Here is an 18710-nt window from a genome sequence, read left to right as displayed (position 1 = left end):
CGTCATAATTGCCATGATCGGCCGATAATTATCGGTGACCGATAATATCGTGCATCTCTAATATATTTTCTTTCTTTCTTTTTTAATAAGATCTAAAGGTTTTTTGAGTGAAAGCAGTGAACTAGTCTTTCTTTATTCTAGTTACATCTGAGATGCAATTGTTGGCTGTTTTCAATAATATACATCGAAAATAAAGACATTGATTGACTGAAAATGGTTCAAGATTAGATGAAATGTCTTGTTTTCTCATGTATATTTATAATTGCTCTTCACCTAAGAATATATTTGTTTTATCCGATTACTCGATTAATCGATAGAATTTTCAGTTGATTACTCGATTACTAAAATATTCGATAGCTGCAGCCCTACTCGAGTTAATCGATTAATCGTTGCAGCACTAGATATTAGTATATCCAAATGAAATGTCCTAATCTGAAATCATGAAGGAAGAATTAATCAGCGTAACTCACATAAAACAATCTTCGATTTGACGGCCACTTAATTTAACAAACGACCACAAAAAGCCCTGATGCTCATTATGGGACGTTTGTTTATCATTTGGATTCACTGCCACCTCTACTCACGGCCTAATTTAGCTCAGCGCAATCTTCCGGCCTTCAGAACTTAGCATTTAGTTGCCTAGCAACAACCTCTGAAGAGTCTCTTCAGCTGAAGTAGGATCACACCGTCTGTCATCTTGTAAAGTAGAAGAGGACAGATGAAAAGATGAGAGAACAGAACCTGGGGCTGGACATCAACACGCAAATCCCCGAGATAATATCCCTCCGGCTACGTCCGCTGGGTTTTTAATCACAACTCCAGTACATAATGTATTACATAATGGCTGTCAGGCCTCCCGCTGGGGAGGATTGTGCCTACCTGGACCGCCTGCGTCTTAAAGAATCTTTCCAGGCTTACGTTCGCTCGTTTATCTTCCTCATGGGACGCAATTAAGTGGAACTCAACCAAGTTGACGCAAATCAACTTTACTGTGATGTCACACAATAATGAGGGCAGCCATAGAGACACACTTGAAAACATGTTCATTTGCTATGATAGTAACTGTATTTTATACAGTAGTAGTCGGGTCATTTGGGGGCATTTCGGGGCACTTTGTTAAGTCATTGGCTGCCATTGACGACGCTAGACGTACAATCCATTTAGAGCTGAAACGAATACTCGAGCAACTCGAGTAACTCGAGTTTAAAAACTGATCCCAGTAATTTTATTCACCTCGAATAATCGTTTATTTTGACAGCTCTAAGCATCACGTTTTGCTCGGACTATTTTCAATGCGGGACAACGCGCTGATGTCACGTGCGTAGAGGAAGAAGCAAAAAAAAAAACTTACTGCAGCCGACAACCGCTACAAACGACGCCGACGTTGCTAAATACTAGCCCGCACATGCTACGTTAATTGCAGGTAGCGTCTGATGAGTCTCATAGAGATCACATGTATGTTGAACTAGATCCATAATGACAGTCTAGGCCGCGTCTGGGCAGCGTTAGCAAACAGCCGCCATCTTAAAGCAGTACAGCGCTAAGCGCTAATAAAGAGCGCTAAGCGCTAATATATAAGATTAACGTTACTGTCACTACTAGCTCACCTTACGTTAGCCCTGCGGAGGGCTAGGTTTCAATTAATTAAGACCACTTTCGATGCGTGGCTAACGTGTCTTACATACAGGCTTTAACATGACATAGCGTTGTGGAGTGATGAGGGTGTCAAATAAAAACTCAATAATGCTAACTATCAATTTTAGCTTAGTAGTCTTTGCTGGATAAAACACCAAGTAGCACTAGTCTCTAATGTGCTCCAATACAGCCTGTATCATACATTTATTTTGAACACTGCAAAAACTCAAAAGTCAAAAATCCTATCAGGACTTACAGTTTAGACTAACTTAAAACTTAACTAGAACTTAAAAATGGCTTGACACAAATAGAAATTCAATTGAAAAACGTGGGGAAAAAATCCTAACTTTTAAGTGATGTGTGTTATCAAGCGTAACCGCATTTTTAGGTGTATATATACATATATATATATATATATATATATACTTTTTAAAAATAAGATCTAAAGGTTTTTTGAGTGAAAGCAGTGAATTAGTCTTTTTTTTTTTTTTTAATTCTAGTTACATCTGAGATGCAATTGTTGGCTGTTTTCAGCAATATACATAAAAAATAAAGACATTGATTGACTGAAAATGATAAAATGTCTTGTTTTCTCATGTATATCTATAATTGCTCTCCACCTAAAAATATACTTGTTTTATCCGATTACTCGATTAATCGATAGAATTTTCAGTCGATTACTCGATTACTAAAATATTCGATAGCTGCAGCCCTAAATCCATTTAGAATACCAGGGGTCATGAATTAAAATTCCTCTGAGTCTGAAATTAAAAAATTACAACAATCTCAGGTCCGGAAATATTTTTAATGCTTATTTTTTCCCCAAAAAATACAAACGTGTTTTTGCGTGGCCATGCTGATAATTACAACATTCAAAAATGTAAATACAATATAAAAGGTGCATAAAACTAAAAAGTGCTTTAATTGAATCATTAAATAGCAACATAAGCGCATGTTCAAGACTTTTTCTTTTTAATTGTGGATGCTGACAGGGGGATTTGCTTTATTTTTTGACAGACCTCTTGTTTTTGCTTCCCACCAAGCAAAGTTTCAGCAACTGCACTCATACAATCTTTGACAATCGGTGCATCACTGAAAGACTTTGTTTTGACCAAATATCCACGCTATTCTGAGGGAGCATTCATTTGCACGTATCTATGCAGTGAATAAATGAACCATGAGCCTTGAGGTGCGATCATATTGAGCCCTTAACTCCGCTATTTTTTGAGAACGGATTGCATAGTTCATAGGGAAACGTTGCAAAAAAGCTGCGTGCTTCATCTCATAGTGCCTTTTCAAATTGCTGCTTTTTACAAGCGTTACAGTCTCTGAACAGATGTGGCATAGCGGTCTTGTGCTGCCGCCAGGTAAAATGAACAAAAATGTGTTGGTCCACTCCTCCTTAAACACTGCATGTTTTCTGCATCAATCTTGCGTAGTTTTGAGCATGCCATTTGCCGTACCTTTTCGCCTCTTCCTCCAACTTCATTCGGCTCAGTTTTTGGCTGTCACTCCGCGGAGTCTGGAAAGTGAGTGTGAGACACGCTAAAAATAACTTTCAAATGCTTCACTCCGATTGGCTGGCTCGTTTGTTCTTGGAGTTTGGAGTGCGACTGACAGGTGTCTTTTATACCGATAATCAGTTAAAACAGGTGCCATTAATTAGAGGCGTGCGAAATTTCCGATTCTTAGATTATTCGCGATTCGGCCGTGGAAGATTCGAGAACGATTTTCAAACATCCAAATTCCGATTACTGAATTATACCAGGAAAAGTGGAAGTAAAACTCAGTAGGCGCGGTCTTTGGGACGCAATGAGGAACGGACCGAGAGTAAATATCATGTTCAACTCATGCCGCTAGATAAAAAAACAATCATACCTGAATGAGGCGCAACAAACAACGCCCAGTTGCTAGTTGCTAACAACATACGACTACAGTAGATATCATATATATGTAGAACTAGATGCAAAATGCCAGACGACGGCGGTGTTAGAACATGTATTATTGAACAGAGATGCGAAATGACAGACTTGCCTGCGTTAGTAGACAGCCGCCATCTTAAAGCAGTAGACTTCTCTAGAAGGCTCTTTTGTAGCGAACCTAATTAACTTTTTATCTAAAATACTCCTAAATCGGCCAAATCTTGTCTTGAATCTATCTTTAAATGATGAAACAGTTTTAAAACTTTGACATGTCAAAAGTAGACAGATACAGAATGGGGACAGGAGTATTTTATTTACTGTTATTTTTGTATATTTGTTTACTGTTATATGTTAACTTGATACTGAAATCGTAGTTTCGTTTAGCCTGAGAGGATTTTTGAACAATTTTGAAACTAATGTACAAAACATTTAAAAAAAAGAGGGGGGTGCATCAATAATCGCTTTATAATCGAATCAGAGCCTCTGAATCGTAATCGAATTGTTAGGTGCCTAAAGATCAGCTGTACCATTAATACAGGTAACGAGTGGAGCCTCGTTAGACCTCATTAGAAGAAGTTAGACCTCTTTGACAGCCAGAAATCTTGTTTGTTTGTAGGTGACCAAATACTTATTTTCCACTCTAATTTGGAAATAAATTCTTTAAATCAATCAAACAAATGTGATTTTCATTTTTTTTCCCACATTCTGTCTCTCATGGTTGAGGTTTACCCATGTTGACAATTACAGGCCTCTCTAATCTTTTCAAGTAGGAGAACTTGCACAATTGGTGGTTGACTAAATACTTATTTGCCCCACTGTACATAATGTATTTCTTTTGCTCATGTAATTGCTTTTTGCAATAGTAACAGCAGTATTTATTAAGGATTTTGTAAAAAAGCCTTGAGCTGGTGTGACTAGAAGAATGAAACCATAATGATGCCCATCCCGAAATATTCATTCATTCATTTTCCATGCCACTTTTCCTCACGAGTTAATCGGACCAAAATTTTCTCTTCCTCAACTCGTTGCCTTTTTATTTTCTTTCTATGAGAACGTAGGTCTTAGCTTTAGGTGGCCAAAATATGCCTGAGCATAAAAACAACAAATTGCAACTGGCCACCAGGGGGATCCAAAACACGTAACATGCAAACAACCTGGCATTTTTAACAGATTTAGTGTAGGTTTTTGGGCTGTGGAACGAATTAATGGAATTATAATGTATTCTTAAGGGGAAAATCCTGCTCGACATACGACCATTTTGACTTACAAACAAGGTCTTGGAACAAATTAACTTCGTATGTAGAGGTACCACTGTATATAAATTAGGCCTGAACGATATTGGAAAAGATTAACATTGCGATATACATTGCCAAGGCGCAATAATTACTTTTTGCATCGGTTGTATTTGGTGCGCAAATTATGGGAATCGGTTTTAAAAAACAGGATAAGATACTTTTAGAATATCTGGCATTAGAAATGAATGTGTTTTTTGGGGTTGAAAAATCCCCGGTTTACATTGAAAGTGGGCCTATGTCGTTGAATTTTTGGAACGTCTCAAATTTGGAACTGTGAGAATCAGTCAAAGAGCGTGGGTTGTGCAGCGTGAAGAAAAAGTGGGTGTAGAAAAAATACAAATATACAAGTATCAATCCAAGTTGGGTAAAATATTTGACTTATTGATTCCGATTACGTGCCTCAAGAGATACAGCGAACACAACATAGGATATTTCTATCAAAGGTGGGCTATTATTAGCATCATTTAATTTTCATAGATCCATTGAAGTGAGCTGTAATAAGAAAAGTGGAAAGAACAAATTAAAGTCGATGCTGAATGGCAGCAGTGACACATTGTTAATACAAATAAAGAGGAAGTTGTGCTCTTATCTTACTGTTCATTGTGTTACTATTACAGTTGTGTGTTGCGCAAAGATGATGATAGTCAACATGTCAGCTGTGAAGAGTGAGGGTCACTTCATTAGTTGGCCAGCTAATCATGTTGGCGTCATCACATCTACGTTTTACGTTCATATAGTTCCAGTCAGTGGTTAAAGTGGGATTGCACAGGTAGGGGGAGCCCTACCATTCGGTGTTGTGGCCCAATAGGAAAAGTGACGTACATGAATAGTCTCAAAAGAGATGTAGAGGCCAGATTAACAGGAAGAACACACATAGCAAAACAAACATGGCTATTACTCAGAAACAGCAAACAGCATAACACAGAGACTTGGATAAAGACGAAAGCGAAAACACACACAGGTGAGTGAAAGAAGACTTTGTTTTGCCCTGTTTACTTTCTTTGCTTTCATCCATCTTTGACAACGAAATGATCAAATATTAACATTTACAGTGGGGCAAATAAGTATTAAGTCAACAATTAATTGTGCAAGTTCTCACACTTGAAAATATTAGAGAGGCTTGTAATTGTCAACATGGGTAAACCTCAACCATGAGAGACAGAATGTGGGGGAAAAAAATAGAAAATCACAATGTTTGATTTTTAAAGAATTGATTTGCAAATCATGGTGGAAAATAAGTATTTGGTCAATACCAAAAGTTCATCTCAATACTTTGTTATGTACCCTTTGTTGGCAATAACAGAGGCCAAACATTTTCTGTAACTCTTCACAAGCTTTTCACACACTGTTGCTGGTATTTTGGCCCATTCCTCCATTCAGATCTCCTCTAGAGCAGTGTTGTTTTGGGGCTGTCGTTGGGCAACACGGACTTTCAACTCCCTCCACCGATTTTCTATGGGGTTGAGATCTGGAGACTGGCTAGGCCACTCCAGGACCTTGAAATGCTTCTTACGAAACCACTCCTTTGTTGCCCTGGCTGTGTGTTTGGGATCATTGTCATGCTGAAAGGCCCAGCCACGTCTCATCTTCAATGCCCTTGCTGATGGAAGGAGATTTTCCCTCAAAATTTCTCGATACATTGCCCCATTCCTTCTTTCCTTTACACAGATCAGTCATCCTGGTCCCTTTGCAGAAAAAACAGCCCCAACGCATGATGTTTCCACCCCCATGCTTCACAGTGGGTATGGTGTTCTTCGGCTGCAATTCAGTATTCTTTCAAACACGAGAACCTGTGTTTCTACCAAAAAGTTCTATTTTGGTTTCATCTGACCATAACACATTCTCCCAGTCATCTTCTGGATCATCCAAATTCTCTCTAGCGAACCGCAGGCGGGCCTGGACGTGTACTTTCTTCAGCAGGGGACACGTCTCGCCGTGCAGGATTTGAGTCCCTGGCGGCGCATTGTGTTACTGATAGTAGCCTTTGTTACTGTGGTCCCAGGTCTCCGTAGGTCATGCAGAAGGTCCCCCCGTGTGGTACTGGGATTTTTGCTCACCCTTCTTGTTATCATTTTGACACCAAGGGGTGAGATCTTGCATGGAGCCTCAGATCAAGGGAGATTATCAGTGGTCTTGTATGTCTTCCATTTTCTAATAATTGCTCCCACAGTTGATTTCTTTACACCAAGCGTTTTACTTATTGCAGATTCAGTCTTCCCAGCCTCATACAGGTCTACAATTTTGTCTCTGTTGTCCTTCGACAGCTCTTTGGTCTTGGCCATAGTGGAGTTTGGAGTTTGACTGACTGAAGTTGTGGACAGGTGTCTTTTATACCGATAATGAGTTAAAACAGGTGCCATTAATACGGTAACGAGTGGAGCCTCGTTAGACCTCGTTAGAAGAAGTTAGGCCTCTTTGACAGCCAGAAATCTTGCTTGTTTGTAGGTGACCAAATACTTATTTTCCACTCTAATTTGGAAATAATTTCTTTAAAAATCAAACAATGTGATTTTCTGTTTTTTTTTTTCACATTCTGTCTCTCATGGTTGAGGTTTACCCATGTTGACAATTACAGGCCTCTCTAATCTTTTCAAGTAGGAGAACTTGCACAATTGGTGGTTGACTACTTATTTGCCCCCACTGTAGATTAGGTTTTCCAGCAGCATTGTTTTCGTCAACGATGAAGAAAACTAAAATATTTCGTCCACAAGCAATTTTTTCATGACGATGACGAGACGATAACGAACAAAAAATGTGTCTTGGGATACCAAAGCGTAACGAGACAAATGCCAGTGTTCGTCTGATGAGACGAGCACGAGATAAAAATCCGCCATAGTTTCCGTCATATGCTAACAATGTGGGACATTTTCTTATTGCACGAGTAAGTAGCCTGCATTGGAACAGTGTTTAGTTGTGTCACTCATTTAACGTGCTGCACCCACCACCCACCCACTCACCGGTGGCCTCTCCAAATTTGCTTGTTTTGAAATATGTGGGTACTTCCTGATTACAGTGTATTTTCACGAAGCTAATCGATTGCGCCGATTGCGAAACTATCAAATCACAATGAGAAAAAACAAATAAACAATCAGAAGTAAAGTGTAACGCAGGCGACAATTTGAAAAGTAGAGGAGTAAAGAGTACAGATACAGTGCTATTTTGCAAGTTCTCCCACTTAGAAATTGCGGAGGGGAAATTTTCATCGTAGCTGCATGTCCACTGTGAGAGATAATCTAAAGAGAAAAATCCAGAAATCACAATGTATGATTTTTTAACAATTTATTCATCTTCTCTTTAATACAGTGTACCTGTCCTGTCCCATTTACAGAAAAACACCCTCAAAGCATGATGCTACCACCCCCATGCTTCACAGTAGAGATGGTGTTATTGAGATAGAAAATGTTTCCCCCTTCAAGCATGGTTAGTGGAATTACTACCAAAAAGTCCTATTTTGCTCTCATCTGACCACAAAACTTGCTCCCATGACTCCTCTGCATCATCCAAATGGTACTAGGCAAACTTAGGACAGGCCTTGACATGTGCTGGTGCCATATGTGATTTCAAACCATGACGTCTTAGAGCATTACCAACAGTAACTTTGGAATCGGGGGTCCCAGCTCTTTTCAGGTCTTTGACCAACTCCTGTCATGCAGTTCTGAGCTGAGCTTCACTTTTTTTAAGGATCACTGAGACCACATGAGGTGATATCTTACATGGGGCTCCACTCCGGTTTAGATTGGCTGTCATGTTTAGCTTCTTCCATTTTCCAATGACTGTTCTAACAGTGGACCTTTTTTCACCAAGCTGCTTGGTAATTGCTCCGTAGCTATTTCCAGTCTTGTGGAGGTGTACAATTTTGTCTGTGATGTCTTTGGACCGCTCTTCGGTCTTGGCCATGTTACATGTTTGAGTCTTACTGATTGTATGGGGTGGACAGGTGTTTTTATGCAGCTATTGACCTCAAACAAGCGTATCTGATTCAGGATAATTCATGACTTTTAATAGGCGGAGAAACAGGTCTTTCAGGGTCAGAATTCTAGCTGATAGACAGGTGTTCAAATACTTATTTGCAGCTGTATCACACAAAAAAGTGTTTAAAAATCATGCATTCTGATTTCTGTATTTTCTTTTTAGATTATCTCTCTCATAGTGGACATGCACCTACAATGAAAATTTCAGACTCCTCCATGATTTCTAAGTGGGACAACTTGCAAAATAGCAGGGTGTTCAAATACTTATTTTCTTCACTGTACGTGCTGTAAAATTTAGTGAAGTAAATGTAAGAAGCACCACTTCATATTTGTATTCAAGTAAAGTAAAGACACACAAAAATGTACTGTATTAGTGCTGCAACTATGAATCGATTAACTTGAGTATTCGATTAGAAAAACCGATTCGAATTACATTTTGCTGCTTCGAGTATTCGTTTAATTAGAGTGGCGTTGTAACGGTTTGTTTTGAAAGTGTTTACATTTAGTTTTATTCATTGGGGTGGATATACAGCCCTCTAGTCTGCCTCATTTAACATGGGTGAATCTAGCTGCTCCCTGTTAAGACCAACATAAGTTTTTTTGTTTGAGATGTTTCTTTTAACGCGTTCATAATTTAGTTTAAAGGTATATTTAGCCAATTTTTGGTTGGTTTTGGTTTCCCCATTTGTATTATTATTCTCATGTGTCATTTTTTACACACTGCCTAACTCTGGTCAAGTTTCCCACCAACCTCGTAGAAGCCAAAATGTCTCCAGATGTCTGCTTTCAATGTCTTAGGTGCATCAATAATCTTTCTGGCTCCCTCTTTCTCCGCTTCAGCCATTGTTATGTTATGTCCTATCTCTTAGAGGTTAGATCTTGTGCCCGATCCCCAAAGGGTCAGGTCGGGCCCAAAATGTTAAGCATTCACGTTCGGGTTGGGCCGCCGCGCTGAACTAATAAATTATATTAAAAAAAAAAAAAAAACATGGGATAAAACCGAGAGCAGGCTCTCTGTATTGTGCATTTACTTGTGGACGCACATGAACGCAGTGGCGCTGCCCGCTTTTTCTTCTTCTCCTCCACTGTGGCGCTTGCGATTTTTTTCGAAAGACACTTTTATTTATGCTCACAAAGGCAACACAAATGTGATCCTGTTGAATCTTCTCCTCTCTGTGTTTGCAAAATTGCATGTTGTTTTTATATTAAACTTTCCCAGCATTATTTCGTCGTGTAAATGCTTCTATAATGATCATAAGAATATGTAGACTATTTAAACATTAAGAAAACTTTTTTTCTGCCAACTCGAAGAAATGAAAATAAATTGCTGCCGCTGCGTTTTTTATTTTCGCGTCACTCCAAGCCGGGTCGGGTCGGGCTGGATTTTTTAGGCCCGATCTAACTTCTACTATCTCTCTGCCCTCTCAATTGCAAAAAACTGATATTTCCTCATGTTGAAACAGATTGTTATGGCTGCTAAAATGCTGCTGCACTTCATTTTAATTCATTATTTTTTATTGTTATGTGGTAGTTATTGATTGCATTTCTAAGTTGATTGCACATATATAGTGGGCTAGGCCTACATTTTACTTTCGTTCTACATTGCAATTTAGTTGAGGTTTTGTTTGCAACTGAACTGATCCCTGGATTGATATGGCGATAAAGATGCTGCTGCACTACAATATTTTCTTTGTCGTTTTCTTTAATATTTACTTGAATATTTTTATTGATGGGTCATTGTGACTAAAATACAGTGACTGTTATTACTGATTTTGCACAGGAGTTCAGATGTTGCACTGTGTGAGAGGCTGTTACTGTATGTAAAAAAAGAGAAAGCCCTGGTCTCATTCAAAGCACTAATTAATTTTAATGCATCCCAGGCTTTAATGCAAAGACACACGATAATATCGGTCACCGATAATTATCGGCCGATAATGACAATTATGACGTCACACAGATAATCCAGATATTAAAAAATTCAACCGATAATGCAATCCGATAATTATATACTTGATTTAGCCTCCAAATGTGCGCAACCGAAGAATTCAGCACGCCGCCTCCTCAACCCCTCCCCTCTCTGAAGCCCCCGAGGGAGGAGGGGTTGAGGAGGCGGAGTTACACGACAAGAAGTATTTGAATATTATGGTGGCTGTTACTAAAAAAACGACGCTCTCGGCATCTGCGAAACATATACCATAGAAGATCCACGAGGCAGAAAGAAAGCGTCCTCATTCAAAACCACTAACCCAGCAGCCATTTAAAACTGCATCACAAAGATTTTTGGAACGAATACGAGGCTCCCGCTAGCGGGAATGCTAAAGCTATTGTAAACACTAACTAAGTTAAAACTACAGGGCTTGTGACGATACAGAGTCGGGCTGTTTGGGAATGCAGCCCAAGGCGGGTGGTAAATTCCCATCTAAGGCTAAACACCGGCACGACTGGAGACCGATAGTCGGCAAGTAGCCGTCTTCCGACGGAGCCCGCCGCTCTGGCCGGAACGGCAGGCTGCCGCCGCCTCGCCGAAGGCGGGGCGGGCCGAGCCCGGCTTCGGGACCTCCGGCGAACACTCCGGTTACCCGAGCGTCCCCCCACAGCGTGCGAGCAGAGCCAGGACCCGAATACGCCGCGGCGAACCGGCTGGGGCGGGCGGATTATCCGGTACGAATGTAGCTGCCGCCGAGACGAGACACTTTTTTTTTTTTTTTTTTTTACCTAAATGACCCGAGAACCAAAGCTCTGGATTAAAAAAAATAATGCAGTTTATACAATCACCATTCTTCATGAAAATGTGATGTCCAGTAAGCAAGCTTATCATGACGGCACAGTGGTTAGATGATAATTTAAATATGGAGAAAACGAAGTCAACCAGTCAATAATGCATTCAGTATGTAAAATGACGAGCGGTCAGATGACTTTGTAACGCTGCCTTTATTTTCGGCTTAACAAAACTCAGGCACAAAACAACATGCACGCGAATGCGAGCTCCAACTCCGTCCAAATAGGACTGCCGTGTATCAGTTTAGCTGCTGTAAAGCAAATGTCGTGAAAGCCGCAAATGTAAACACAGAATGGGTACATGACATCTCGCTCTTTTGAGTTAATCATTTTCACAGTGTGCAACAAAGCATATAACATTAGCAATCACTTTTCAAATTATTTAACGTATTTCTCTGATCAATTACAGTCACAGTAGATAGTCAAATTCTTAAATCAATATTCTGTAGCCACAAATATTATTCAAAATCTTTCCTTCTTCCAAGTTTTTTTTTTTTTTTTTGGATTAAGTACAGTGGTACCTCTACATACGAAGTTAATCCGTTCCAGGACCTTGTTTGTAAGTCGAAATGGTCGTATGTCGAGCAGGATTTTCCCATAGGAATACATTATAATTCCATTAATTCGTTCCACAGCCCAAAAACCTGCACTAAATCCTTAAAAAATACTGCTGGTGCTATTACAAATGGCAATTACACGTAGCAAAACAAATAAATTATAAATCAAAATTGGAATAATGTAATAAAAAGAATAATAATAATTCCTGTAATAGTGTAACGAATCGGGTTCTAATAAGGCGGACGTTTTTTTGTGTACCTGAACGCACCGCGGGGCTCACGTGCCAGAGACGGACCGGTGAGTTTGAGTTTCACTTTCACTTTGAATGTTCTCTTGAGAACACTGTCAATTGCGGCAGACAGCATGCGTTTTGTGTTGAATAAGTTGTGAAAGAAATGATGAAAGCTGGCGATTTCTTTCGAGACAATAAGAATTGTCAGCTTAATTTATAAAGACTGGCGAACGATGGTCGGAGGAGGACCGTGGAGATGTATTGTTGAGCCATTTCACGGATGCCCACCCTACGCTCATATTTTTCTGTCATTTGCATCTTCATTTCGAAGGTAAGCATCAACTTTTTCCTTGTTTCACCACCTGTACCAACCTTTTCTGAAACCTGTGTTGATTTGTCACACAAGAAAATCCGCCGTGCATTCGTCTGCGGTGCTGCCATTGTCGTCGTATTTCGAGCATGTCGTCGGATGTAGAAACAAATGGCGAGTCAAATTTTACGTCGGATGTCGAAAAGTTCGTGTGTCGAAGCGATCGTATGTAGAGGTACCACTGTATAATAATGTATTGCTTAAAACAAGGCTGTTAAGATTATTTTCAGCTCGCTATTTTTCTTCCAAGAAATCTGAGAGAAATACACTTGAAGCGATGGCAGATCATTTCACTTATTGCCATTAGATTTACACTTAAAACTGACTAGTTTTAAGGAGGTGTGTTTTGCAGTGTATTAATGTTATATACGTTAGGAATGGCTTACTTTTAAAGGCATTTTTGTGCAACTTAGGTATTTACTCTTTAAGTAATTGTTGCCAAAAGTTTACCATTACACAATGTCAGACAATCTGTCATTATTTAGATGTTTGAATTGACGACATGTTCATATTTTATGTTGAAAAAAAAAGAGCAATAAATTATATTTTTGCACAGTAATCTTTTCTTTTGTGTATACTTTAAAATTTTACATAAATCTTTTAATTGAATTATCGGCTTGACATTATCGGTTATCGGTTGGAATCAGGAGGAAATTATCGGTTATCGGTATCGGTTGAAAAATGTATTATCGTGCATCACTACTTTAATGCATTGCCGAATCGAACCGAATCGAATCGTGACACTCTGAATCGAATGGAATCGTGGCCCTCCAAATAGTAATCGAATCAAATCGTGAGGTCAGTGCCGATGCACACTTCTATTACTTATCCGATTACTCGATTATTCGAATGACTAGTTCATCGATTAATCGACTACTAAAATAATCGATAGCTGCAGCCCTATTATGTACATTAACGAAGTAGTTTTACTTCGTTACATTCAACCACTGCCAAGAAGCTTTGGAAAGTCGCCAGATTTAGCAAGAAAGCTGTCAACGCTGCACTCACCTGCTCGATGTTCTTCCACAGTCTGGTTGTCAGTCATCTGCATGAGGCCGCGTGTCCGTCGCGACGCGCCTGGCTCACACCCAGGAGCCTCTGCTGCAAAAACAGCGCAAATCAATTGTGAGCCATAATCTTTTCCAAAACTATTTGATATATTGACACCATTTTAAAACCACTCTAGAAAAAAACAATTACACTGATGAGTTATAGAGTAGGAAAGGACCACAGGAGGCAGTAGTGAGCAGTCAGCTGTCCTCTGTCATCATCTGTAGTGAGATCTTTATTGCATTTATTTTAACTCTCCGTACCATTCCTCGACAGCTTATCTCTAGTGTGGGTGCAGTTACTGCTGCGTTACCCAGACGACAGTAGAGGAACAAGTACACATATAACAGATAATGTTTCTTATTATCTTCCCCGCAGGAATGAAATGCGCAGGGAGCTTTCCACTACAGGTCTGAGAATATAGCGACTATATCCCTTTAAAATTTGCATTTCGAGGCGGCTGAGAGCTCTCATGTACCTTTGTACCTTTCGGCTCAATGAGCCCGTTTGACGAGAGGAGGCCTTCATGTGGCCGCATCAAGAGGAGCTCGGCTATTGTGAAATTTAAATTGGTTTCTAGCACCAACCTGTTTATTCGGTGACATCATTAGCTATTTTATGCTAATTAGGGGTACGATTTGCAATAGAAGGCTCACAATAAAGATTATCTCACTGAGTCATGAAATCTTTCTACGAGTAATAATAAATAAACATAAAAAACTAGGCCTGCAAGCAGGACTGAACGGGCCCTCGCAGTTTGGCGCAACTCGGACGCCACGCAAACTCGGTCGGCATGCAGGTCAAAGTGGTGGCAGACAGCCCCCCTCTACATCTCCCAAGTTATGACTGTTCAAAATATGTGGAGAGAGAAAATGATGACAGTCATCACTTTCCTTTTGGACCCTTCTGCTTTACCCAAACCTCAATAATTTTCATCAGCCATCTCAACACGTCTTAAGGCTTCCCTTATGCAGGTTTGAGGTTGACTGATTTTTTTTTTCCCTTAGAGGAGGAGTGTGTCCCGTAAAAAAGTGCATTTCCTGTTCCCACTAGGGGGCGCCAGGCCTAATGGGTAATATTTCAATGCAGTCGTGTTCAGGCTGGGATATCTCATATACATGCTAGAAATGAAAAAGATTGAACGTTGTATCACGGAGTTTTTAATCAATTTCTGAATTTGGTGTTTTGCCCAAAAATGGCCAACTTTGGGACCACGCCCAGAACAGACCCTTGAATGAAAACTCACAATTTTGAAAACTTAAGATCTCATATGTCTCCTGAATAGTCTGACCAATTTTGAAGACGATCCAACTATTTCCTTCAGCGACAAGGTCTGAAATGTAATCGATAAAATTTCACATTTGATCCAAAATTTCCGGCTTCCTGTTGGGTTTGGAATATGGGTGCAAGAGACTTTTTGGAGCAGTTTTGTACAATGTATCGACTCCCCAAATTTCATCGTTCTACGTTGAAAAAACCTAATAGGAGAGGCCTTTTTGAAAATTTCAAGGGGGCGCCACTGAGCCATTTTGTTAATTTTTTTCGTAGATTATCAAAATTTACGCAAAGTTGAGTGTATGTGCAAAGTTTGGCGAGTTTTCGTGCATGTTCAGGCCTCCAAATGTAAACTCCAACTGTCAACCGATAAAATTTCACATTTGATCCATAATACCTGATTTCCTGTTGGGTTTGGAATAAGGGTGCAAGAGGCTTTTTTGAGCAGTTAGGCATAAGGTATCTACTCCCCAAATTTCATCGCTCTACGTTGAAAACCTGAGAGGAGAGGCCTTTTTGAAAATTTTAAAATGAGTAATTTATCACGAGTAGACGTCCAATTCATTTGAACTGGGAGGGTGGCAACGAATGAACATTCGTTCATTCGCTGCCATCCCTCCCACTTCAAACGGATTGGACGTTTATGGCGGTCAATAGCAACCAATGAGTTTCATTTTGGGGCATTTCATGTCAGTTACAGTAGTTAGTTTGGCTGGGGGTGCGACTTATACTCTGGAGCGACTAATGTGTGAAATCATTACCACATTATTATATCATTTCACATGTTATTTTGGTGTTTTGGAGTGACACTGATGGTTTGGTAAACTTGGTAACCTCTTGGTACCTCACGATACGGTACAATTTGTGATACAAAGATTATGATAACGATGATCTGACGATATGGTGATACAACGATTATCGATACATTGGTCAGGAAATCATTCTAGGATATTCTACAAGCAAATAATAAACAGAAAAACAAGCTTCTGCTGTGAATTAGAATGAGTTTAGCACTAGTAAACGTCAAATGCATTTGAACCAGGAGGGTGGCAGCGAATGAACTAGGGCTGCAGCTATCGAATATTTTAGTAGTCGATTAATCGATGGACTAATTAGTTCGAATAATCGAGTAATCGGATAAGGAACATGAAAAATTAAAATAACTGAGCTGAGCCTCAAACGCGACAAATTTTTTTTTTTAAATGAAGATCTATGTACAACAAAAGAACAATTGGCTAACTTACATAGAAAAAGTCCGCTAGCTTAAATGCTACAAAATGCTTAAGTTTTTTTTATAATGCTCTTAACAAAAGGTTCAGACACATATTCCAACAAAAAAATGGCTCAATATACCTATAAACTAAACTATGACTGCATTAAAAAACATTAGCTAAAAAAAAACATAGCTTACGTTGGTCTTAACAGAGAGCAGTTGGATTCAGCCATATGAAAAGAGGCAGACCAGAGGGCAGTGTATCCACCCTAATCAATAAAACTAAATCATTTCAACGCCACCTTAATAAAACGAATACTCGAGGCAACAAAATTTAATTCGAATATTTTTTTTCTAATCGAATACTCGAGTTAATCGATTAATCGTTGCAGTACTAGAAAGAACAAATCGCTGCCATCTCTCCCACTTCAAACGGATTGGACGTCTATGGCGGTCAATAGCAACCAGTGAGTTCATTTTGGGTCATTTCATGTTAGTTACAGAGCAAGTGACATGGGAATCTCACCAAATGAATAGGCGGTGACTCAAAAGCAACAGAAAGTGACCTGTAAATGCTCCAAAACAGGGGTCCCCAAACTACGGCCCATGGGCCAGATACGGCCCACCTCCACATTTGGTCCGGCCCCCTGAACAATACCAGAAAGCATTTTGAATTTTTTTTTTTCTCTCTCAAGAGTGTTATTTATTTCCTGGCCTTTTTCTGTGAAGAACTTAGAGAGGGTTATTTGGTTTAATTAATAGTGCTATTAGGGCTGCAGCTATCGAATATTTTAGTAATCGAGTAATCGACTGAAAATTCTATCGATTAATCAAGTAATCGGATAAAACAAATATAATCTTGAACCATTTTCAGTCAATCAATGTCTTTATTTTCGATGTATATTGTTGAAAACAGCCAACAATTGCATCTCAGATGTAACTAGAATAAAAAAAAAGACTAATTCACTGCTTTCACTCAAAAAACCTTTAGATCTTATTAAAAAAAAATATATATATATATATATATATAAAGGCTTGTCGTTCTTAAAAGATAAATGTTAGTGCAAGTTATAGTAATTTTATATTAAAACCCGCCTTAATGTTTTCGTTATAATAAAATTTGTAAAATTTTCAAAAACTAAACTCGTAGCTCCCCATTGTTGACGTTGCCGAGCGGTGACGTCACATGAGCTCCCTGCCGTTCTTCCAAGAATTTAAGTGTTCCAAAATGTTTTGGTGAATTAATAAGTGTCAACAAAAACTTAATTGCGAGATTAGTAAAAAAAAAAAAAAAAAAAAAAAAAAAAAAAAAAAATTTAAGAAATTATTATTGGATTAGTCGACTAATTGGGACAAAAATAGTCATTTGGGACAGCCTTAGTGAAAACTTTTAAAATGATATATCGATTCTGGTAGAAGCATATCGATAACCTTTTGGAATAAAAGTATCACGGTATATCACCATTTCGATATTTTGTCACACCTAATGCTAATATACTGTACAAATCGTGCGTTCTACTGATAAACGTTGCTCATATTTTTAAAAGCGCATTACCACCAATAAAACACTATAAAATATTGCACAATACCTAATGGGATAAGAGGTGAGAGTACATTTCAGTACAGTCAAGAAATTCTTATTACATAATGGGCAAAAACAATTTCACTGGATACTGAGGTCTTAAGAAGTAAACAATAAAGAATAAGAACAAAATAAACAAAGCCGATCACATGACTTCTTTTGGGACAAGTGCATTGCTACAGCTTAAAAACTATTAAGAGTACATGTCACATCTATAATTCAATGTAAAGTATTTCAAACTCGACAATTCAACACAGCCTTTGTGTTCCTCCAAACAACTGCTGCCCGTCTCAGTTGCATAAAGACAACATCTGATACTGTCAATCATTCATGACTCAGCCATCACTAAATATGTATTCCCATAATGAATAGTAAGATGAGTCATATTTTTCTATGTACACAAACTAAAGTAGCCACTAGTTGTCCGACAATGAGTTTTCAACCGATATCCCGATATTGTCCAACTGCAAAAATCTGATACCGATATCAAACCGATACCGATATATGCGGTCATGGACTGGCTGATTGTATTGTGATACCCCACCGAATGCTATAATAATGAGAATGGTCACATAACAAATCCCAAGCTTCTTAGTTTGGAGACATCGAATGGTCAATAAGCCTAACTGCTGTGCTAAGATGTGACCAGTGCTTGTACAAAGGCAGAGGGGTTCTACATTCACTTGAAAGGCAACATGCTTGCCCAAAACCAATAATGAAAACCCAATTTAGATATTATCCGATGAAAAAAACTGACAATATGACTTTTTGGGGGGTTCTCTCGAAGGATTTTCACCAGATGACTTGAATAGCTCTGTTTGGGAAGACT

The 18710-nt window shown here is 39.0% G+C and overlaps 1 protein-coding gene across 3 annotated transcripts in view; it reads right to left on the bottom strand.

Moving 5' to 3' along the window:
• The window catches only part of LOC130906626 (sodium/potassium/calcium exchanger 3), a 67237-nt gene that overhangs the window by 34312 nt on the left and 14215 nt on the right, over positions 1-18710 (bottom strand). For 2 of the 3 annotated variants that reach the window (XM_057821131.1, XM_057821132.1), the window contains one exon: positions 13770-13862. In XM_057821131.1, the coding sequence (XP_057677114.1) occupies positions 13770-13862 (93 nt within the window). The remainder of the gene's footprint in view (positions 1-13769; positions 13863-18710) is intronic. The other variant, XM_057821133.1, reaches the window with a different exon arrangement.

This window comes from Corythoichthys intestinalis, chromosome 18 (genome assembly GCF_030265065.1).
Source record: "Corythoichthys intestinalis isolate RoL2023-P3 chromosome 18, ASM3026506v1, whole genome shotgun sequence".
Taxonomy (NCBI): Eukaryota; Metazoa; Chordata; class Actinopteri; order Syngnathiformes; family Syngnathidae; genus Corythoichthys; species Corythoichthys intestinalis.
This window is presented reverse-complemented; position numbering and strand designations above follow the sequence as displayed.